The sequence below is a fragment of the Carassius gibelio genome, chromosome B25 (genome assembly GCF_023724105.1).
Source record: "Carassius gibelio isolate Cgi1373 ecotype wild population from Czech Republic chromosome B25, carGib1.2-hapl.c, whole genome shotgun sequence".
Taxonomy (NCBI): domain Eukaryota; kingdom Metazoa; phylum Chordata; class Actinopteri; order Cypriniformes; family Cyprinidae; genus Carassius; species Carassius gibelio.
In genome coordinates, this window is record NC_068420.1 from 13,218,248 (window position 1) to 13,243,235 (window position 24,988).

Genomic DNA, 24,988 nt, shown 5'->3' on the forward strand with positions numbered 1-24,988 from the left:
CATTTCACTTTTTACAATATGCAAAGAATACTGTTTTATTCTGAGTTCCCTATATAATAAAATGCATGATATGTATTTGTGATATGACCGTCTGTGATATGAAGAAGGTTGTTTAAGATTCATCTGCAGTGTGATTAAACCATGGCCAGAGGTGCTATGAGAATAATGAGTTACGACTTTTCATTTCTGCACAGCTGATATTGTGAGTCTTTGTGCTTCTCTGTGCATGAAAATGTGCATGCATGTGTACGTCTGGATATGTGTATGTGAGCAATTTTCTGCCTGCTTAAGCTAACAGGATTACATCAAACGCTATATGACCAGGACACGACTTGGCAGCGAAGGACTAAACAAAGCCTCGGGCAAACGTGCACAGTCGTGCCACTCCACAAGTCTTCCTCCTCCTCTGATGCATCACAAAAGATGCCATATGGACAAGAAAAAGCAGAAAACTTTGATCTAGCTTGTGTTCAAGGCTTCAAGGATTTGTTCTCTTATTTCTTGATTGCAGCATTCGTACGTACACACTGAAACAACCTTGAAAATATTCAAACTTCAAAGTTCTCTCAGTGGCCTCATGCATCCTTGGGTTTCATTCATGTCATGCGTCTCTCTCAGGTGAAGTCTGAAAGGTGAGTCAGATGAAATCACGAGGGATTCGGGGTGACTGTCAGCTCTGAGTTCTCCGAGACCCAGATGGAATAGAGCCAAGAGGATGTAAGAGAGCTGTCTGCACTGCTGAAATGCCACGGCCCTGATGATATTTCCATCAGTACAGGGAGTCAGAGGAGTATAGTTATCACCTCACACCTGCCTGTCCAGTCCTACCCGAGATGTCAATAATCCTCATAAAAGAAGTGCAGAGAGGAAGACGGACAGTGGATCTGTGCTCTGCTGCTGCACTAATAAGGTAGAGAAATGGGAAGCGTAAGGACAATTCTGGTACCTTAATGATTCTTTTAGTACTCTGGGCAAATTTGGAGATAAGAAATACATTTCTTATTGCATTTACCTCCCTCGGCAATGAGATAATTTCTGATTCCAACAGAAATAAATGTAGTGAAACTATTGCAAAAGTTGCATTTATGCACTTGGGTGCAAATGCAATCCAATAACTTAAGTCTTAAGTAGGTCTGGGTGATATACTGAATATTTGCAAAATATATATATATATATATGTATATATATATATATATATGTATATATATATATATATATATATATATATATATATATATATATATATATATATATATATATATATATATATACACACTATGATTTTGCTGTCAGAATTACATTTATAATGTATACTGTGTGTGTGTGTGTGTGTGTGCGCGTATGATATATATATATATATAGTAATGGTGCAGATTACTACATAACACAACATAACCAGATTAAATAAATATAATTTAATTTGTTTATTTCAGGTTTAATGATTTTATCAATTTTTTTTATTTCTGTTTTAAGTTCTAATTTTCATGTAGATTTTTTGTAGATTTTTAGCTAATTCCTTATAAGCTTTATTTCAATTAACTTAAAAATAATTTTAATAGTATTAGTTCATAACAACAACAACAGAAATTTTAGTCAAGTAATACCTTTAAAAACATATGATATTTATGATATTTAAGAAATACCAAGATACATACTGAATGACAAACTATTGAGTTTATATATATATATTCATTGATTGATTCAGAAATTATTCATTTTTATTATTTGAAAAAAATACTTCATCTTAAATATATAACTGGCTCTGGTTTCACTGCAAGTTTGTGCAGACAGCGCAAAAGAAAGACTGTCTATGAATTCAGAATTCTCACCTTGTTCTGCTGTGAAATTATGCTTGTCTTGACATTTACTTGCCCATTCATCCCGCTGCTTTAAATAGATATGTTCATGTAAATTTATGTAAATTATGATAATATAAACTCTTCACGTCATCAAGAATAAATGACATCTCCTCAATCTGCATCTATTTCAGAGTACTCCCTCAGTGATAACCGCTGGGAATCAACACTCTGATTGGCCTGTTCGGCGAACGCCCCGCCCACCCCTCTAACCACTCTGCGTTCTGATTCGTCTGCCTGTTTATCCACAGCTCAGTGTGGGAGTTGTGCTTTAATTAGAGAACTGGGGAAAAGAGCTGTGAACGTGGCCGGCTCTGACCAGGCTCTTGGCAGAACGCCGTTAGGAAGCTGAATGGTCTCGCACTTAGCCAGTGAGTCACACGGGATGTCTCTCGCTCCCTTACAAGAGGCCTCGGAGTGGTTACTGAGAGGTCATTTTAAGACCATAGCCTTCGATGTAGTCATGAAACACTCAGAGGAGGTGAGAACAGAATAGCATAATTGGCAGGAAGCATGGACGTAATTACTTGATTGATAGTGTTTTAGTGAAACAAGAACACATATCAGGTTTACTGTACACATGAAGAGACTGTACCCTTCTTCAAGATAGTTTCTATTAACTGCCTCATTCATTTTCATTCTAAGAATATCCTAATTAAGAAGGGTGATAAAATATTACGCTCTGCATGGACATTTTAATAAAAGTAAGCACTCTGATAAGTGGACTTGCATAGAATTAGTAGATTAGCTTGGCTCCAGTCTGAATATGCTAATAACTGTCCCCAGCTCTTGCCAAGAGATGATACAGTGTGCAATCTTGCGAAGGCTTTGCTAAAATTGCCCAAAAACAGCTCATCAGCTTCAATTATTCTGAAAGAAAACAGCTGAGAGTTTGAGAAATTGAGATGTACTGATTAGTTTGGGAGGCGAAACACACCTAGGAGTCTATAATAGGAATGTTTCTCTCCTCTTATTTCAAAATCTTGCTGAATCAAAGTTTAAGGCAAGTTCAGAATGCTTAGAAAAGACTAAAAACTGTAGCACTGAAGCGTACAAAGTTACTTTCAACATTTCAATCAAAACTTTAAAGGTAAAGTTCACTCAAAAATGATATTCTGCGATCTTTAAATAATTATCATCAGTGTTTATGGCAAACTTGAGGAAAATTAACTAATTTAACAGTATTGGGTAACATCCACATTTAACCACAATAATTTTGTAAAAAAATAAATGAAAACAGACTTAAATTTTGGTTTGTTTCTAACACAAAGCTGTCATGGTTTTTAAAATCTTGGAACATGCAGGATTTGGAGCTTTGGGCAGCTCTTGGTCACTATATGCGATAGTTGTATTGAAAAAGTGCAGTGTATGCATTTCCTCAAAAAAAAAACACAAAAAAAAGACAAATAGGCTGAGTAGATACTAACAGAAATTCCCATTTTCAGTGAACACTGTGCTTTGCCTAGGTCTGATGGAGATTTCAGGAAACCTTCAGCACCTTTCTGACGAACTTGGTTTTAAAAATGAAGGGTGGAAATGTGCGCACCTGCAGCTGCTCCTCTCTGAATGACAAGCGTAGCCTCTGTTCCCACTGGACAGTCCTTGAGCAGCTGCACCACCTGTGTGTGGTTGAGTCCCTGGAGACCCTTCTGATTAATCTCCACCATCAAATCTCCTTCACATAACCCCGGACAACCCTGCGGCTCCAGAACCTGATCCAAAAATATAGAAACAATTATGACTCATATCGTGCTTGATAAATATAAATATATAAAACTACAGAGCCCCGCACATGTAAACGATTTATAAATTACAAATGAGTCAATTGTGCACACGATTTAGCAAATCAAGGGAACAAAATAGTAATAATGTGCACATTTTTGTACTTCAAGGGAACGAATTAGTAAATTGTGCGCACGTTCTAGGACATCGAGGGAATGAATTAGTAAATCGTGCGAATGTTTTAGGACATCGAGGGAACGAATTATTAAATCGTGCGCACGTTTTAGGACATCGAGGGAACAATTTAGTAAATCGTGCGCACGTTTTAGGACATCAAGGGAACGAATTAGTAAATCGTGCGCACGTTTTAGGACATCGAGGGAACGAATTAGTAAATCATGCGCACGTTTTAGGACATCGAGGAAACGAATTAGTAAATCGTGCGCACGTTTTAGGACATCGAGGAAACGAATTAGTAAATCATGCGCAAGTTTTAGGACATCAAGAGAACAAATTAGTAAATCGTACACACACTTTAGGACATCGAGGGAACAAATTAGTAAATCGTACACACACTTTAGGACATCGAGGGAACAAATTAGTAAATCGTGCGCACGCTTTAGGACATCGAGGGAACAAATTAGTAAATCGTGCGCACGCTTTAGGACATCGAGGGAACGAATTAGTAAATCGGGAGCACATTTTAGGATATCGAGGGAACGAATTAGTAAATCGTGCGCACGCTTTAGGACATCGAGGGAACGAATTAGTAAATCGGGAGCACATTTTAGGACATCGAGGGAACGAATTAGTAAATTGTGCGCAAGTTTTAGGACATTGAGGGAACGAATTAGTAAATTGTGCGCATGCTTTAGGACATCGAGGGAACGAATTAGTAAATCGTGCGCACGCTTTAGGACATCGAGGGAACGAATTAGTAAATCGTGCGCACGCTTTAGGACATCGAGGGAACAAATTAGTAAATTGTGCGCACGCTTTAGGACATCGAGGAAACGAATTAGTAAATCGTGCGCACGCTTTAGGACATCGAGGGAATGAATTAGTAAATCGTGCGCACGTTTTGGGACATCGAGGGAACAAATTAGTAAATCGTGCGCACGCTTTAGGACATCGAGGGAACAAATTAGTAAATCGTGCGCACGCTTTAGGACATCGAGGAAACGAATTAGTAAATCGTGCGCAAGCTTTAGGACATCGAGGGAACGAATTAGTAAATCGGGAGCACATTTTAGGACATCGAGGAAACGAATTAGTAAATCGTGCGCACGCTTTGGGACATCGAGGGAACGAGTTAGTAAATCGTGCGCGCGCTTTAGGACATCGAGGGAACGAATTAGTAAATCGAGGAAACGAATTAGTAGATAGCTAGATAGATAGATAGCTAGATAGAGTAACAAGGATATCACCGTACCTGTTTGACTCTTTGCCCTGTGGGACTGTCGGCGATGGTGAACCCAAAACCCTCTGTGCCTTTGGTTATAGTGAGACTCAGAAGTTCAGCAGCCACTTGAGCGCCGGTGGTTGCACCTGAGGAAGACGCCATGGAAACGCTGTCATCGGGTGGGGGTCCCGGTGTGGTCAGGGATGGAGGCTGAGAGCCGTCCAGGTGTGTGTCTCCAGGATGGGGATGCGGGGGAAGGCCCTCACCATGCTCGGGTACTAAGCGTCCAGTCAAAGACATGTACTCCATGTAATTTTCATAGTTGTTCCTTCCATTGAGCAGCAGCGGGTGATCCACTAGGCCCAAAGGGGGCATAGAGGAACTAGCGGAGGGGTCTTCTGGGTCATAAGGGAGAGGGTAACCTCGACACAGCACCAGGGTGACACTCTGTCCAATAGGGACAGACTGGAAAACCTTCACCACATCGGCATGGGTGGTGCCCAAAACACAGATGTCATTGATGTAGACGATCACATCACCTAATGAAGAAATAATGAACAAATGAGAGAACTAAACAAAATATGAAGCGTCATACTCTCAAGTGCATTATGTCATCACTTTCATATCTACCACTCTCTCAGAGCATATCCTGAAACTGGCTTAATTATTCAAGATATCTCATTACATTTTACTGTAACTTTATGTCAGGATTACCATAAGTCCTCGTTTTCACAGACATGTCCTGGCTATGAAAACTCAGTTATTTAAATAAGAATCCACACAAGCTGGAATTTTGTGTAACAACAAAAGATTTTGCAATGCATTCAAGTTGGCTGCACAAATTTGACTTTTTGAAAGCTCCTTGATTTTAAAGCAACTTCTGTGTGAGTTGTTATTAATATATCATTACACTATTTACAATAACCAATGGAGCTTATTTTTTCTGCGATATCTTGCTAAAATGTTAATGTGACAGAAAACAGCAAGACAGCTCACTAGGTGTTAGAACAGAGCAATTATGTCATGTTTAAAGACACATACTAAGGGTTACTAAAATAGACATTTTTTTACCCAAATGTTTACTAAATCATATCATTTCGGATTTAAGTCCTCTCCACACATACACAAAAGGTTTTATTGCATAAGTGCAGACACCAACCGAGTGAGCTATTAGCAATGCTGGCCGATAATGAGGCGTCTCAGTAATAAATGCAACCTGAGGCTTATTGAAACTATTGAAACAAGACAACTGTGTATGTGAGTGCGGAATAGAGCAGGACTTCTATAAAAGGACCCCCATCAAAAGGGGGATACGTATGCAAATAAAGCCACTGCCAGCATCACTATCTGTGAGGGCTTAGGGAAGTGATGTCATCTTCAGACCACACAGATGTGATACACTCCGAAAGTTAACACACGATCAAGGAAACGAAAAACTCATCCAGAAAGGTAGAGTTGCAGTGAGCACGCAAGTTTCCCATACTAGGTTAAGAGTTCCTCTACAAGGGAATAGAAAACTTATGAAAAAGCAGCAAATAAGCCTTCAGCGTCCGACTGTGATGACTCACTCAAAGATGCTCTTTCATCACCGAAAAACACACTGCGACAAGCGTGACCTTGTGCTAGCTCTACGCAAGCTATTAGGGACTGCTGTCAAGCGGTGGCTACAGAGATAATGATGTTTCCTAGCCCATGCACTGAGGGTTTTCTCCTGAGATCTGAGGTCACGGCTCAATGCTGCATATATATCGTTTAGTGTCTATGCATTAAAAGAGTTGCATACTTTTAAATTCATAATTCCAATCAGTCCGGTGAAGTAAGTATGGTTGGTGTGACAATCACTGGTAAAAAACAGAAAGGTGTCCCTGAAATTTTATATTATATTTATATAACTTATTTTTAGGTTTTATATATAAATATTAATTTAACAACTATTAATAGTTAATTGTTAATAATGATGTATTATATCATATTATATATAATTATATTGAAACATTATATTTTAAATAGTTATATAATACTATTAGTAAACATAATTGACTTACATTTCATTTAATACACTTATCTATTTTTTATATTATAGGAATAGTACATTATAAGGAATATTAATAAATCACTTTACATCAAAAAATGCATATTAAAATGTTATGTTCGAACACACACACATACAGTATATATATATATATATATATATATATATATATATATATATATATATATATATATATATATATATATATATATATACACACACACACACATACACACACACACACTGAACAAGATTATAAACGCAACGCTTTTGTTTTTGTCCCCATTTTTCAAACTCAAAGATCTTAGACTTTATGTACACAAAAGGCCTATTTCTCTCAAATATTGTTCACAAATCTGTCTAAATCTGTGTTAGTGAGCACTTCTCCTTTGCCGAAATAATCCATCCACCTCACAGATGTGGCATAACAAGATGCTGATTAGAGAGCATGATTATTGCACTGGTGTGCAGGCTGGCCACAATAAAAGGCCACTCTAAAATGTGCAGTTTTATCACACAGCACAATGCCACAGATGTCGCAAGTTCTGAGGGAGCATGTATTTGGCATGCTGACTGCAGGAATGTCCACCAGAGCTTTTCCCCATGAATTTAATGTTCATTTCTCTACCATAAGCCATCTCAAGAGGCATTACATCCAACCAGCCTCACAACCGCAGACCACGTGTAACCACACCAGCCCAGGACCTCCACATCCAGCATCTTCACCTCCAAGATCGTCTGAGACCTGCCACCCAGACAGCTGCTGCAACAATCTGTTTGCATAACCAAAGAATTTCTGCACAAACTGTATCAGGGAAGCTCATCTGCATGCTCGTCGTCCTCATCTGGGTCTCGACCTGACTGCAGTTCATCATCGTAACCTACTTGAGTGGGAAAATGCTCACATTCAATGGCGTCTGGCACTTTTGATAGGATGGCACATTTTTATGGATGAATCCCGGTTTTCACTGTACAAGGCAGATGGCAGGCAGTGTGTATGGTGTCATGTGAGCGGTTTGCTGATGTCAACGCTGTGGATTGAGTGGCCCATGGTGGTGGTGGGGTTATGGTATGGGCAGGCGTATGTTATGGACAACGAACACAGGTGTACTTTATCAATGGCATTTTGAATGCACAGAGATACAGTGACATGATCCTGAGACACATTGTTGTGCCATTCATCCAAGACCACGACCTCATGTTGCAGCATGATAATGCACGGCCCCTTGTTGCAAGGATCTGTACACAATTCCTGGGAGCTGAAAATATCCTAGTTCTTGCATGGCCAGCATACTCACCGGACATGTCAACCACTGAGCATGTTTGGGATGCTCTGGATGGATGTGTTCCAGTTCCTGCCAATATCCAGCAACTCTGCATAGCCATTGAAGAGGAGTGGACCAATATTCAACAGGCCACAATCAACAACCTGATCAACTCTATGCGAAGGAGATGTGTTGCACTGCGTGAGGCAAATGGTGGTCACACCAGATACTGACTAGTTTTCGGACCCCCCAATACAGCAAAACTACACATTTTAGAGTGGCCTTTTATTGTGGTAAGCCTAAGGAACACCTGTGTAATAATCATGCTGTCTAATCAGCATCTTGATATGCCAAACCTGTGAGGTAAATGGATTATCTCAGCAAAGGAGAATTGCTCACTAACACAGATTTAGACAGATTTGTAAAATAATATTTGAGAGAAATGGGTCTTTTGTGTACATAGAAAAAAGTCTTAGATCTTTGAGTTCAGCTAATGAAAAATAGGAGCAAAAACAAAAGTGTTGCACTTATAATTTTGTTCAGTGTATATGCATACATATTTTAATATGAATATTAAAAACTTCACATCAAAACAACTACATTCATTTACATTAAATGACAAGCATAGAGATTAACACTGAACAAGAACACAGAAGAAGACAACATATATCCTGAAGTCTTGATTTCCTCGACCTTCTCACCTGTGTCCATCTTGCCATCTTGGGCTGCAGGTCCCTCAGGTATGACGCTCTTGACCTGTAGGAACTCGTCCGGCTCGTCCCCACCAATGATGGTGAAGCCGAATCCCATGTTGCTCTTCTGTAGCACCGTGGTGAGAAACGTCCCTTTGAGTTGTGTGGCGTCCCTCGTGAATGGAGGCTTTTCTGTAAAGACAAACACATATAAACAATCAGAGGAATACACGGCACAACGCACAGCCATCTCTACTGCATGGTCTTTGGTGCTTCGGTCAAGCTAAAGTGAGGTGAAAGTAGGGCACACCTAAGCAACCCAAAACCGAGAAACACCAATAAAACCAATTGGGTGAAGATGGAAATATGGGCCACAGAGAAAAGCAGTACCTCTATATATTGCGGGCAATGGCAGCGCCGATAGACCTTGACTTTGCATTTGCTGTTGCTGTTGCATCCTTCGTTTGGCCTCTAGGACGGGGTTCTCAAACTGTGTCCTTCTGTTAATGTGGCTGCGGGGCAGAACGAGCAGATATTTAAATCATGCTGGGACCCTCCCTCCCTCGGCACGCTTATTGAAGAGCATGACACGGATGCTTCGGGGTCAGATTCGACTAAAATTTGAAAGAAAAATTCTGAAAAACTTACTCAACATAGTAACTGCCATAAATAGGGTCGTCTATTTTCTCCCAGCCATATGGAAGTTCTGTAAAAAAAAAAAAAAAAAAAAAAAAAAAACAAAGAAAAAGAAAAAGAAAAAGAAAAAAAAGAAAATATGGTTGGCACCTCGTTGCAAATGTTGTTTATCCCTGTTGCATGTGTATTTAATGCAGTCTGGGTTCTATTTTCTGTTTCCCTGCATAGTTTTGTTTTAAAAACAATTGACATTTAAATGTGTGTATGTGTGTGTGTGTGTGTGTGTGTGTGTGTGTGTGTTTAAAATTTTCACATTTAAATTTTAATTGTTTCAGTTTTAGAGAAACAATAAAAATACACACATGTACATAATATTGACTAATTAAGTATACATACAATACATATGTATAAAATATAAACTATTATGAATATTAAAACATTAAATACATACATATGTATGTATTTAATATCAAATACCCAAAATATTTTAAAAGATTTCTGCAATGGAATTTAAAAAATTAAATAAAATAAAATACCACACAAAATTTAGAAATGTTTTTTTTTCGTCAACATGTTTATGTCAAAATACTACTATTATTAAAACATACTACTGTTACTAAAACTAAAACTGAAATAAAAATAAATGACATTAGACAAAAACATTTTTTTATTTATATATAAAACTTATATATAATTGATATATAAAACTACAAAAATTATAAAAATAAAAACATGAAGCTAATAAAAATGAAAAAAGCTATTGGCTTTTGACATTTTTATGAGCTTTCATGTTTTTATTTTTATAATTTAAAATGATTAAAATTATTAAATTAAAACTTAAAAATACCAAAATAGTCATATATATAATAGTATAGAAATAATGCTAAAATAACAATGAGATTATTGAAATTAATGAGAAATATAGATCGATAGAGCATACACACACAACAATATAGATATATAACTATATATTTTTTCTTAATTTCTTTTAACAATATTTATATTTGATATTAAGATATTTTATTTTTTATTCCTTTATTCTCATATTCTTTATTTGCTTAGTCTAATTTAAATAAAGTTAAATTTTATTCTTTTAAAATTTTATTTTTTTAATCATGCCTATGTAAAGCAACTGGAATTAGAAATGTTTATTACATGTGCTATATAAATAAAATTTCCTTGCATTGATATTGCATTATTTAATCAGGCTTCAAGTGAAGTATTACCATAATTTCATATTCATAAATGATTACGACAATGGTTGAAAGGTATAAAACCTTCAGAAGCAACAAGCTTATAATTAGCTATTTAATGCACGAAACGAAGCATCAATGTCATGAAAACATTCCTCACACTTTTCATTATACTGAAGCCCAGTCCAGTAAATCAATAACCCCAGGGATGCCTGCAGTGTATGATAATACACTGTGCAAATCAGTCTAGACGTCTTTTAAAAACACATTTCCTGCGCATGCCAGAATTTGGCCTCTGTATCCCAAGCAATCCAGCCGGCCGTTCACGCTGGCAGTCAGTGTGTAAAACAAAGCTTAATTAGGACACACAGCGGTAAGTGAGGGGAAGTCTGGCAGCCCGAAGGTTACAGCCAACATACTTTCATCCAATTCAATCCGCCTGTGAGACACAAAACAAATTAAAGGTCTGGCGAAATCACCATGACAACAAAGGGCTGTCATCACGTGCGGCATTCAAGATGCTTTTTCCTGTGTCTGCTGTTTTTCAGCCAAATTTGACATTATTGAAACATCAAGAAGAAATGGGCTACATGCGCAAACTCACACAGTAATTATCAAAAACATCGACAATGGGACATGCTGCAGTTTTTGCCACCGTTATTCAAAACATGTAGATATACATGCAGATGAAGTCATCTATGCATGTGTGAATAAATGGTGTGCACAATACACGCACACGCACACAAATGCAAGGCTAAACCACCAAACAGTGCTTGAGGAACTACCTAAAAACCACTCATAGCAACCTAGCAACCATTTTGAACACCAACACCTAGCCACGTTCTAGCAATGTCCTAGTAATCATTCAGAATAACCAAGCCACCACCAAACAATGTCTTAAAATCATCTAGCAATCACCTGAAACGGCCTTACAATTACTCTGAATGCCCTAGAAACTTCCTAGCAACCAGTCAGAACACAACAGCAATTACTAAACAATGCATGATGAACTACCTAGCAAACACCATTTAGAATTCCCTAACAAACATAAAACAACACCATAGCAACCACCAAACAATGCCCTAGCAACCCCTAAGAACTCCCTGACAACCACCAATCAATGCTCAAGCAACCACCAAACAATGCCCTAGCAACCTCTAAGAACTCCCTGACAACCACCAAACAATGCTCAAGCAACCGCTAAAACAATGCCCTAACAACCCCTCAGAACTCCCTGACAACTACCAAACAATGTTCAAGCAACTGCCCAATTATGCCTGAGCAACTCCTTAGAAGTAAGAGCACCTAGCAATTGTATTGTAATGCCCTGGCAACCACTCCAAACACTCTAACAAACCACCAAACAATGTCCTAGAAGTGCAAACTCATAGAAAGTCATATCAACCACAAAGAACACTGTAGCACACCTAAAAGGACCATACAAACTTTCAGAATACCTTAGAAACTGAGCAACCAATCAGAACATACTAGCAATGAACAAACAATGCTTGAGGAACTGCCTTGCACCTACCAATAAGAGTTTCTTGAGAACCATCCAACTATGCCCTGGTAACCATTAAGAACTCCCTAGCAACCATAACATCATAACAACATCCTAGCAATCACCAAGAACACAGTAACAATTGCCCAAAATGACCTCACAATCATTCAGAATATCCTAGAAACCATCTAGAAACATACTAGCAACTTCTCTGAACACCCTAACAATGACCAAACATCATAGAATGACCTATCAGCCAAGAACACTATAGTGATTACATAAAATTACCTCACAAGCATTCAAAATACCCTGGAAACCAAGCAACCAGTCAGGACATACTAGCAACCACCAAAAACTGCTTGAGGAACTACCCATCAACCACAAATTAGAACGCCCTGACAACCATCAAACTATGCCCAAGTAACCTATCAAACAATGTCCTAACAACCCCTAAGAACTCCCTGACAACCACAAAACAATGCCCTAGCAACCCCTCAGAACACACTAACAACAACCAAACAATGTCCTAAAAGTGTAAACTCAAAATGTTGTATCAACCACAAAGAACACCATAATTACATCAAATGAACTCACTAGCAGTCAGAATACCCTAGAAACAATCTAGCAACATTCAAGCAACCACTCTAAACACCCTAACAACCACCAAACCAATTTAATGTCCAATTAGTCACAAAGAACACAGTAGCAATCACCTGAAATGACCTTATAACTATTCAGAATATCCTAGAAACCACCTAGCAATATCAAAGCAACTCCTCAGAAGCCCCTGGCAACCCCAAGCAATGCCCTAGCAACCCTGCAGTAGTAAAAACACATATCCATGTTATTGTAATGCCCTAACAACCACTCAGAACTCTGTAGAAACTCTCAAAAAATGCCCTAGCAAACCTTCAAAAGTAAGAACACCTAGCAATCTTATTGTAGCGCCCTAGCAACCACTCATAACTCCATAGCAACCTCCAAACAATGCCCCTAGCAACCCCACAGAAGTAAGAATCATAGAGTAGAATCATACAAGTAGATGCCTCATTAGAGACTATTTCTATAGGCCGCAATATGTAAGCCATCCACCATTCACGGTCTGCGAACCCTCCAGCGGAAGTTAACTGTGTGCGTCCTCAACAGCAAGTTTTACACATGTATCGCTTTAAATATTCATTGATTTATTTTGGATGAACGACCTAAATGGTGGACTTATTAACCTCACAGAGCACCCTAGCAGTCACATAAAATGACCATCAACATTCAGAATACACTAGAAACCATTTAGAAACATCCTAGCAACCACCAAACAATGCCCCTGCAACCATTGAGAACATCCTGGTATTACAGTGGGCATTTTACATGGACAATGCTGCAATTGAAAAAAAAAAAAAAATATATATATATATATATATTTTTTTTTTTTTTTTTTTTTTTTTTTACATTTTTTGCTGTAACATTTTTCCTAACACACACTTTAGTGTGTTAAACAAGTAGGTTGTAAGTAAAAAAACAAGTAAACAAGCAAACAAAAGTCTACAGCCTCTACATTGACACATATAAAGAGGGTCTACAGACATGCCCTTAAAGCAGTTTTTTTACTCATACTGTGTCAAAAGAACCCATGCAGTGTTCAGATAATCATTAGTTGAGTGAATAGATGCTACACTGAACAGAACGTTGGGCCGGAGGAGGTAGGAGCAGGTGTGACGACCAACGAGGTTCTCGCACCTCCCTAGGAGGGTTACAGCAATCAATTCCCTCCTACACACACACAGCAACCTGCTAAACTGCATTCGCTAACACTTGACCCTTCTCCTAACAATCAAATCCAGTCTCATATTAAGGGTTTACATTAAGAACAAACCTTTCCCAGGCTGTTATCCAAGAGGAAACAGGACGAGCCTCTTATGTGTGTCACATGATCGCTTTAACTCAGAGAGAAAGGCGAGTAACACACCAGATGGCAACACTTTCTTAATAGAAAAAAGTGAGAAGTGTGACATAACCTTGGCTTGAGTAACTGTAGTTTTCTTTTAAAGAACATATCTTGGTACGGAAAATTGGAGCAAAATGTTAAATATTTAATCTTACATATAATAGGTCATATTTATTACTTCTCTTTATAATGTATATTTGTTACTTAGAGGGAGGTGGAAACAACATGTTTTAAAAACTAAAAATGTATAATTTTATTAACATTTACTCAAAGTTCCTGCAGATTATTGCAAAATAGAAATGTAAAAAATTATGTTGGAAATTATTTATAAAAACAACAAATATTGACAACAGAATATGGTGTCATGCTCTAAGGCAGCCGTTTTAATAAATAAATTATAAACAACAAATAAATAATATTTAAAATATTTGAATATATTACATACTGAAAATTACCACAATATTGCAAACCACATTTAAACATTTTATAAATTTAACATATTATGAGGTATATTCTATTTAATGTACTACAACCAGAAAAAAATTACAAATAATCATATTCAAAATGTTTGAAAATATTACTTCAAATATTACACTCAACGTTCCAACCATTCGCAAATTTTATTAGCTTCTATAATGCTTCTATAATGCTTAATAGATCAACTAAGCTTAATTAACTTTTTAATAATCAATACAATATAAATAATAATATAGAAAATATATCACCTACTCATCGATGCAATTTTTTTAATAAATATAATTCTATCAGTTTTAGCAGATTAATAATGTACCATATTTGGAAAATAATTCGGAAACATCCATATTTTTAAAGAAAATTCTATATGTTTTTTATTTAGGATCTTTTGGACCCTTCGAGGTTTTAAGACAATTATCTAACCCAGACCACCTTAAATATATTTCCTCAAGCCTCCTTAAATCAATGGTCCTCCATCTGCAGTTGCCATGGCAACTATGTGAGAAGTCTCTTTTTCAGGTTCTTTCATTCACTGAGTGGCTTATGTACATTTGAGTGCATTGAATGAGTGTGCATATGTGCCGGATGCATCTCAGAAACCAACAAGCAGGGCTGGTTAATTAGCAAGCACAGAGTAAATTTTAGAGCATGAGAACAATGGAAAAATTATTCCATTGTTGCTAAATTTATAAGGCAGGCAATCTAAATTACACCAGGAACTGATTTTGACGGCAAAATTAGGTAGACACGGACCGATCATCTTTTATCTAACCTTTGATGGGAATTTATGATAAAACTTTGCCGCCCCATGAGGATCATAAGCTAACAGACATCTGAAGTAAATTCTGAATCATGTACACGTCTCAACTTTGAAGACAGACGTGGATCAAATTTGCAGTGTACTGAGTGATTTCTTCTGAGCAGTTATTATTGAACATAATGGAAATCAATCATGATTATGTGTATAAGCTTACGTTGCTGCACAGACGTGCCCCAAAAAAAATAGATCTATGCCGTGCTACAGAGAGGGAGATTAGCAGTCATGTCACTGAGAGGAATTAAAAGGCCTGTGGAAAGAGATATTGATTTCTCTGGCCCCATTAAATTGCATTTTAATTCAACAGAGGGTTTCAAAGATGGTAGATTTGGGAACACAGAGTCACCATGCATGTTTAACAGTCTGGCAGTGAAGAAAACAAAAAAAAATACAGGTTTTGAGCAAGCTAATGAATATATCATGCTGACTTGTGCTCTGTTTTTAGAGCACAGGTAATATGACAAGTGTGGATGAAGAAAAAAAAATGAACAAAATAATGGTTGGCTGTAAAAATGAATAGATGACTTTATGGAATCATAGATGGATGGATGGATGAATGGATGAATAAATAAATGAATGCATGGAGAGTAGAATAATGCTGGTTAGATGGCTTTATGAGTACATTTATGAACAAAAAATAATGAATCAATGGAAAGGATGATGAATGAAGGAAGGAATAAATAGCTTTTTGGTAAAATGAATGAATGAATGAATGAATGGAGCATAGATCCTCAAACAATTGGTGACTGAATGAACAAACAAAACAGAAGAGAGAATAGATAGCATAGAAGATTAATGGATTAACAAACAAATGAATAAATGAACAATTTACAATAACTGAACAAGAAAACAAATGGAGGATATATACTTAAGGACGTGTGTATCAACAAAACAAATGAATAGAGGATTGAAGGATGGATGAATGGATAGATGGATGGCTGTATGACTAAACAAATGATTAAACAAGCAAACAAAAGAATGGATGAGAGATATTTAAACAAACAAACAGAGGATGGATGACTGAACAAACAACAAATTAATCAATAAGTAAATGAATGAATAGAGGACAAATGGCCTAATGGATGAATAAAAAAAAAAAAAAATGGGAGGAATGGATGGCTTAGCTATATGACTGAACAAATGATTGAACAAGCAAACAAATGAATGGAGGATAGATGCTTAATAGACAAATGAATGAATGAATGAATGGATGAATGAATGAATGAACAAACGAACGAACGAACGAACGGATGGATGGACGAACGGATGGACGAACGAATGAATGAACGGACGGACGGACGGACGGACGGACGAATGAATGAATGAATGAATGAATGAATGGCTTTATAGATCGGTGGCTTTATGTCTGGTTGGACATATGGTTGAACGAACAAAAAAATAAACACGGATAAACAGCTAAATGTATACATCACTGCTGAATAAACACATTTTCAAACACCAAGATCTAATAGTTTGTCATTCTGGATATTTCATGAAAACAAAGCACACTCTGATCGTGTTCTGACATCACTAACAAACCCACAAAATGGAAACCTTCCCCTTCGGATTTCATGTTACAATCTTTCACATGTACATCTCCGGAGGGAAAATACAGGTAGAGGTCACGACATCTAATTTCTCCAAGCGTAAAAGAGAGCAACACACTCACACATGTGTTAACACACTCAAACACTCACCATCTTCATCACACTCCTCTGGGGGCTTGGCTTTCTTTGCTAGTCGTGGGTCGAGCCATGACGTCGTTTTGGTATTGTGACTGAAAAGAAAAAATATTGTTTAGCTACCATGATACGAATCAAAAGCGCTTCTATGTGTGTTATGTCAGGCAAATGTTGGTACAAGCCTAACTATGAAATATATCCCAGATATCCCAGAAGGCCTCAGTCACAGTGGCTGGGGGTTTTTCCAGTTAACACAAAGACAATCAATACTTTTTTAATAAGTCCCTTGTTTCTCATTAAGGACAGATGGGAGGGAGACGAACATCTCTCTCTTGCTCTTAAGAACACTCTTCCCTCAGCTACTCTGGCAGAAACAGTTTTAGTGATTAATTTATCATCTTCATTCATGGCTCAGCAAAATCCAACGTGTCAGTTCATCCCTAAAGTGGTACCAAGTTATATATACTGAATTATAATTTTATTTAAAACGAAATAAAAAAAAATGTAATACAAATTCACGTATTATTTATTCAAACAAGAATATTAAAACAAATGTTGTAATAGTATTGCAGATTTGAAATGTCAAAAGCAAAAATGACATTAGAATTTAAAAAGTTTCAATAATTCTGTAAAGCAGTTAATATTTATAAGATAAAAATCTTAATCTGCTTTGCTTTCGTGGTGGTCTTAAATGTTAGGTTTGGTCAAAAATAAATAAATCAATTAATTAATAATGCCTTTTTATTACCAGTTATTATTCTATATTATATTATACACTTAATTTGATATAAATATAAATTAAAATAATATTTTATATTTGTTATCTCATCCCTCTAGAAGCAAAAAGGTTAAGTTAACATTAACATGTTTACATAATTTAACATTAGTTAACATTATTTCATGTAATGTATGAACTAACATTAACTAACAATGAGTAATATATTTGTTATTCATTAGCATTTATTAATCTTTCTTAACATTAGTTAATAAAAATACAACTGTTCAATGTTGGTTCATATGAGCTCAGGTGCATTAAACAATATGAACAATACAATTTTTGATTTTGAAAATGCATTAGTAAAGTTTCAAATTCACATAAAGTAAGATGAATAAATGTGTTATGTACTTCAGGCTAACTAATGTAATTAACTAATGTTAACAAATGAAAACTGAGTGTAAAGTGTAACTGATATTTTAAATCAAATTGACTTGTTTGACTGAAATTCTGAAAATATGAATTTACAATTAATATTTACATATTAATCAAATTATTTATATTAAGTTATTTTACATAATTCAATACATTTCAGAGGCAATTACTTACACTGAATACCATCAAAAGAATAAAAAAACAAATGATAATTTTAGCTACTGTACTGAATGAGCTCAGTATTGCATACATTAATAATTCAGCTATCTGTAACGATCTTTAAAATAGGACACTGCAACAGGTAGCGTTCCATATGCTCAAACCTCTTTCATTATGAAGTGTGCTTTGAAGTGCACTTCACTCACTCTATGAAGTAAACTTCTCCTTTCTCAGTGTAGGCCATCTCCCAGTTATCTGGCAAAGGGCCCATTTCGTCATTCTCTTGGGAGTCCTGTGGGGACTTGGGGGCGTCTCCTTCCTCCTCAGGGGCATCTGTGGTGGTGAGGGTGGGGGTCTCAGGTGGGCACGGCTGGAGAGGCACATCTCCAGAAGCGTCGGTGCTCTTGTCTTCGTGTTCGCTCGATTCTGTGAGGGAAAATAAAATGAATCATGACCTAGTTTGACAGTAGAGTGCCTTAAAGAATGGTACAAAGAGATACGAGTGCAGAAAACAAAGTAGGACCGCATGATTATAACAACAATCATAATTGATGATTATTCCCTTGAAATTGTAATTGCGACTATTAATTACGATCATCACCATTTAAAATGAATGATGTTCACCATTGATTGATGCAACTGCATGCCTTATGCATATATGAAAATAAAAAAGTTGGAAACATTCTAACTGAAAAACTTTGTGCTTTTCTATAGAATTAAGCTTTAAATGTCAACTATACATCGGATTGGTTTCTTCTTTAAATTATAAAAAAGTAAAAATATGAATTGTATTGTAATGTCATAATAAAACTAAAATTAAAATAATAGGAAAAACCCTTAAGATAACATGTAGAAAGAAAAAAACACATAAGCACGCAGAATAACATACGTGGACTTTGAACGATAAATTGCTGCTTCGAACAATTGCGTAATTGTGGCATCCATAATTTTTATCCTAAGAGTAGTTTAGGCCATCCACCTATTTTTATGCACATTCAGCAATATTGGATGGAAACAGCAAAGATGCGTGAAAATTATAAAAATGCGCACAATTGAGTAGAATACATTTTTTATTTAATGTGCAGAAGCTATGATGGAAACACATTTACTGAATAAATTTCACCATGCGCATCGAAACAGGCATGTGAATTTGCACGATTTGGGATGGGAAAACTGATCTTGTTGCACAACATCTGCTGTCCTCAAAGTATTTCTGTATAGTTGTCTGACACGACTGTGTTCCCGAAAAACTGTCAATGACAGTAATGACAGCATTTATTGTGTTTCGTCTGCTTGCTCTGACGCTTTTCGTCTTTTATTAAGTGGCTTCTCCTACTTTTCAGTATAATAGAAGTTTTATAGCAGTTTTTAGTAATATTTAGTGCCAGTTTATCAGAAAGTTATGAATTTGTTCTCTTTGACTCGTTAGATGGAAACTGTGTTTTATTCGCAATATTCCAGTTTTGCGCATAAGTTAAACTTGCATCTTTGAATGGAAACGTAACTACTGTTAAAATTAATTCTTACTAAAAAGCCTTACCAGTATAACTCATCAGCTCATTATGATTCAAAACCTCATCTTGGAGTTACATAACAACTGAAAACATCTTTCATTAGAAATGAGTCGAAGCGGGTCAGTACTATCGCAGTAACAGTGGTAGGTGGAAACCTGGTGTGATGGCGATGCCGTTGCCATTGATGACTGGGCTCTCTTCCTCCTCCTCTTCTGGTGGCTCAATGCTGTCCTTCTCCATGTTGCTGACGGACTTATTCCTCTTTCTTTTTCCCTCTGCACTTGGTCGGGCACCGGGTAAGAGTTGGTCCGTCACATTAAACAGCATCGGCGTGGGTTCGGCAGGAGGCTTTGGCGTGCCATAGAAGTTATCTAGAAACAACACATTTTGGGATTTAATCTAGGAAAAATTGCTCAAGCAACTACTTTGCATGCAAAAAGGTGAAGTCTGACTTGAAGTAATATTTTTTCCTGTGTGATGTTTGCCGTTACGGCACCCTCGTTCACCGGCGACTAAATCGTTTCATTCGAGATTGAAAAGAAATCATGTGCATCCAGGGAAATCTGTTTAATGATTAAAAACTGAGCTCCTGTGTGGTTACGGCACAGGCTTTATGAATTCATTTGCAGGTCTGTGGGGATGGAAACTGAAGAGGTGAAGATCATCGATTCATTTAAATTACACCTTGTGACCCAGAATTATAGACTAGGAGTGGACTAACTTCAATCCAACAAAACCACAAGGAATCTATAAAATCAATATACAGTACCTATACACTGTGCTGACTTCTATTTAAATATCCTGTCAAATTAAAAACTTGAATAGCTTTTACTGCGCTGATGTGAACCATGATTTCATGCTAGCTATAACTCGGAGACAGATGGTTCATTCTCTTCTAGAGAGCATTTAATTGGACAAATATTTGCATGCACAACTTTTCTGTTTTAATATAATTTAATATGTAATTTATTTCTGTGATGCAAAATTTAATTTTCAGCAACGTTACTTCAGTCTTCAGTGTAACATGATCCTTCAGAAATCATTGTATCATGCTGTTTTCCCACTCAAGATTATCAATGTTAAAAACATTTAATATTTTAGTGAAAAACCTTGATACATTTATTTCAGAAATGTTTGATTAATATAAAGTAAAAAAAATCAAATATCTTTTTTAACATTATTAGTGTCTTTATTGTCAATATATTTTGATGAATTTAATGTATCCTTACTGAATAAAAGTATTAATTTCTTTGCAAAAACTACTGGAGCAGTAGTGTATCTGCTAAATGTTAATTTTGCCACCTTTAAAAAATATTATTGTTATTATTTTTTAAGATTTATTTTTGGCCTTTTCGCCTTTATTTTGATAGGAAGGTAAGTACTGACAGGATGTGAAATGGGAGTGTAAGCGAGGTACGGGGTCAGGAAACGTCCACGAGCTGGGATTCGAACTCGGGACGCCCATAGCGCAGCAGCTTTATATGTTGGCATGCTGCCACGAGGCTATTGGCACTGACTTAAATGTAAAAATGTTTAAAAAAAAAAGTTTTTAAACGCTAGAAGTGAATTAAGGCATCACAATATTAGAATGAACAGTATATATATATATATATATATATATATATATATATATAGGTTCTGGCTAAAGGATACATTAAACGGTTCTATCAAATTATTAAGATTAAATTTAAGTGAGTATTAGATGACTGCACAGTTAATCTAAAAATAAGGGAGACTGCCCCTAATATTCCCTAATAATTGATATGATTCCCATTAAATGTAATTTTTTGAAGCTGTAAAATGCAACTTTCTTCACTGATTTATGAAGAAACATAAAAAAAATTCTATATTACATATTTGTCTTCCTCTGCCATTTTTCTCAATGTCTGTCATTAAGTTGTCTCTCACTGAAGCTGTTATGATGCTGTGCCTCACAGATTCATGGGAAGGATCTTCCTCGCCTCATAAAGAGAAAAGAAACCTGCGTCTGAAAGTAGTCCACACACCTCAGTGTCGGCTCTCAAGAGAACAAACTGCACTCGTTCTGAATACCTCTGCTCAATGTCAAAGATACACGCTCCTTCATGTGGTAACATGGAGCAAATTTACGAAAATTTATATTCCAGGCCGCAATAGCGTAACAGGTGTTTTCTAAGCTTTTATTTGGAGAGTTAATGATTTATTGAGATGTGAGAGGTTTAAAAGTGTTTTTCACTTACCTTCGTATGTTCCACTTTCTAACAAAGCCCCACTTTTCTCTAATTCCATAAAGCGTTCAATGCTCACAAAGTTGTAGTCCACACCTGGGACCTCCCCCTCTTTGGGCTGTCTCGTTGTGCCTGCAGGCAAAAAAAATTAAAAATACACACACACACCACATCTGTCAGAATATTTAAGATACACTTAAAACTGAGCAAAATACAGCCTCACAGAAATGTGATACAAAGTTATGATACAATTGATTCACGAGGTAAAAACCTATGATAATCAAACACCATGGTATTTAGCCAAGTTCATTTTTAATAATTATCTGCAAGACATAAAATACAATAAAAAACGTATTTAAATTGAAGCATACTACAAAATTTTGAATCAGATCCACTGAAATGGACAGCTGGAGTTTATTAGCAGAAATAAATCAGTTTCAGGGAAAAAAAAAACGCAAACACACACACAAATATATATATATAGCCAGAATGGTGTGATTTTCTTTCTTTCTTTTTCTTCATTTTTTTTTGGGGGGAGGGGGGTGGAAATCTATGAATTCAAGTTCTGAAAAGTGCCAGTTAAGACATTTATAATGTTACATATTATTTCCATTTCAAATAAATGCAGGTTTTTGAACTTTCTATTAAATACTTTCCACAAAACTATTAATAAACACAACCACTTTCAACATTAATAAAATAAAAAATAAAAGTTTATTGAGCACCAAATCAGCATGATTTCTGAAGGATCATGTGACACTGAGGTCTGGAGTAAAGATGCTGAAAATTCAGCTTTGCATCACAAGAATAAATAAAAATCGTCTGGCATTTAAAACCAAATATGGTGTTGGTTAAGGAAAGACCCCCCACTTGATTGTAAAGCACTTTGGGTGTACAACAATACACAATAAAGCTCTATATAAATGCATGCATCCATACAAATAAATACAAACAGTCACTTAAAAAAAATATTAACTGTGAAAACTTGCAAAGTGTTGTTTCCAAGTTCCATTTTGACTGTTTATGTAAATTGGGTGCATAATTAATGCATTAACAAAGGCTGAGTCTTCGGAGGGTAATCAAACATTCTTAAGAAATCAGGCACTGGGGATTTGCAAGATGCATACTTAGCAACGATATCATAATCCAGTCCCTTGAGCTCTCAACTAAATCGGCTCTGATTTCTCAAAACTTTAATCTGGAAAAAAAAAACATCCAGCTTTTGGCTTGTGAACTTCCCAGCAAGATAATTTTTTTTGATGAAATCTGAGAGCTTTCTGACCCTACATAGACAGCAATGCAACTTTCAAGGCCCAGAAAGATAGTAAGGACATCGTTAAAATAGTCCATGTGGCATCAGTGTTTCAACCTTCATTTTATGTAGCTACGAGAATACTTTTTCTGTGCTAAGACAACAAAAATAACGGCTTTATTCAACAGTTTCTTTTCTACTGTGTCAGTATTCGACACATGTTCACGAGTTGAACTATTGATGTCACATTGACTACTTTAAAAATGCCCTTATTACCTTTCTATTGCCTTAAATGTGTTAGCTGCGTTGCTGTCTATTCAGGGTCAGAAAGCTCTCGGATTTCATTGAAAATGTCTTAATTTGTGTTTGGAAGATGAACCAATGTCTTACGGGTTTGAAACGACATGAAGGTGAGTAATTAATGACAGAATTTTCTTTTTTGGGTGAACTGTCCCTTTAAGAGCCGCTAGAGATGAATATAACAGAACAGCAGAGATTCAGTCAATCATACAGGAGCTGAACTGTCTGTGGATAAAGCATCATCATTCACATATGGAACAACAATAGTCCAGTCAGACATCATTCTGGCTGTTATTGCTTTGCAATTGCTATACTGACTCCTTTACAATGAATCAAACTGTCTGAGACAAACGTCCTACATGCCATGACATCATTTTCATTTCAATTTCCATGAATGTCATGAATAGAATATGGACACATTCAACAAAATAAAACACTTTTTAACAGCAAATATGCTATAGCATTTATTATGAGCACTATAAGGAGTTTCTGGACACATTTTCAGCTGGTCGAGATGGCAGATCAGCTGACCAACCAGTTAAACCCACTAAACACCGGCTTGGAGACTAGATACACCTAAACTCAGAATCAGGAACTGACACCGGACAGATTTGAACTCATAACACCTGCACAAGCAGCACATGTTGTACCCGCTGGGCCACATCTCCAACTAATGCAGATTTAAAAAATCAGTCCCAATAGATTTCTACATACATTACTTCTAAATAACTTGCTTATATAATATGGAGAGCTTTCAAGCCAGTGCTGATAAGAGCTTTTGCCCATATATATCTGGTTTTTCAGGACACACTAAAACACTTTTCCACTATGAAGTCAATGAGCTTATTTCAGATTCAGAAGGAAGATATGCTTTACCTCAGATCTGGAAATCAAAGGTTGGAGTTTATTTCTGGACTAGTGTGAAGTCTTTGCACAAGAAAAGTCCATTTTGATTTTAGGGCTAAAATGACAGACCATATGTGCTGTTTTGAGAGGTGAAGGTACTCCTGAATTATGAAAGTAAGAAAAAACTCTATAATTTTACAAAGTAAGAGAGAGACTGGGAGTGAGAAGTGAGTGGATCATACACAGCTTATGTAATATGCAGACAGCAATGGCACATTGTGGTCTAGAACATTTAAATATTCAAGGGTATTCACCTGAACACCCATTTCACCAGCTGTGAATCCTT

General features: G+C 36.4%; 1 protein-coding gene across 7 annotated transcripts in view; it reads right to left on the minus strand.

Annotated features, from left to right (window-relative positions):
- magi2b (membrane associated guanylate kinase, WW and PDZ domain containing 2b) overlaps positions 1-24,988 on the minus strand; it is a 78,065-nt gene that overhangs the window by 17,161 nt on the left and 35,916 nt on the right. For 6 of the 7 annotated variants that reach the window (XM_052598186.1, XM_052598188.1, XM_052598187.1 and 3 more), the window contains 9 exons: positions 22,257-22,376; positions 20,193-20,408; positions 18,730-18,949; positions 17,230-17,309; positions 9,618-9,675; positions 9,360-9,481; positions 8,979-9,161; positions 5,011-5,519; positions 3,403-3,568 (listed from right to left, as the gene is read on the minus strand). In XM_052598186.1, the coding sequence (XP_052454146.1) occupies positions 3,403-3,568; positions 5,011-5,519; positions 8,979-9,161; positions 9,360-9,481; positions 9,618-9,675; positions 17,230-17,309; positions 18,730-18,949; positions 20,193-20,408; positions 22,257-22,376 (1,674 nt within the window). The remainder of the gene's footprint in view (positions 1-3,402; positions 3,569-5,010; positions 5,520-8,978; positions 9,162-9,359; positions 9,482-9,617; positions 9,676-17,229; positions 17,310-18,729; positions 18,950-20,192; positions 20,409-22,256; positions 22,377-24,988) is intronic. The other variant, XM_052598189.1, reaches the window with a different exon arrangement.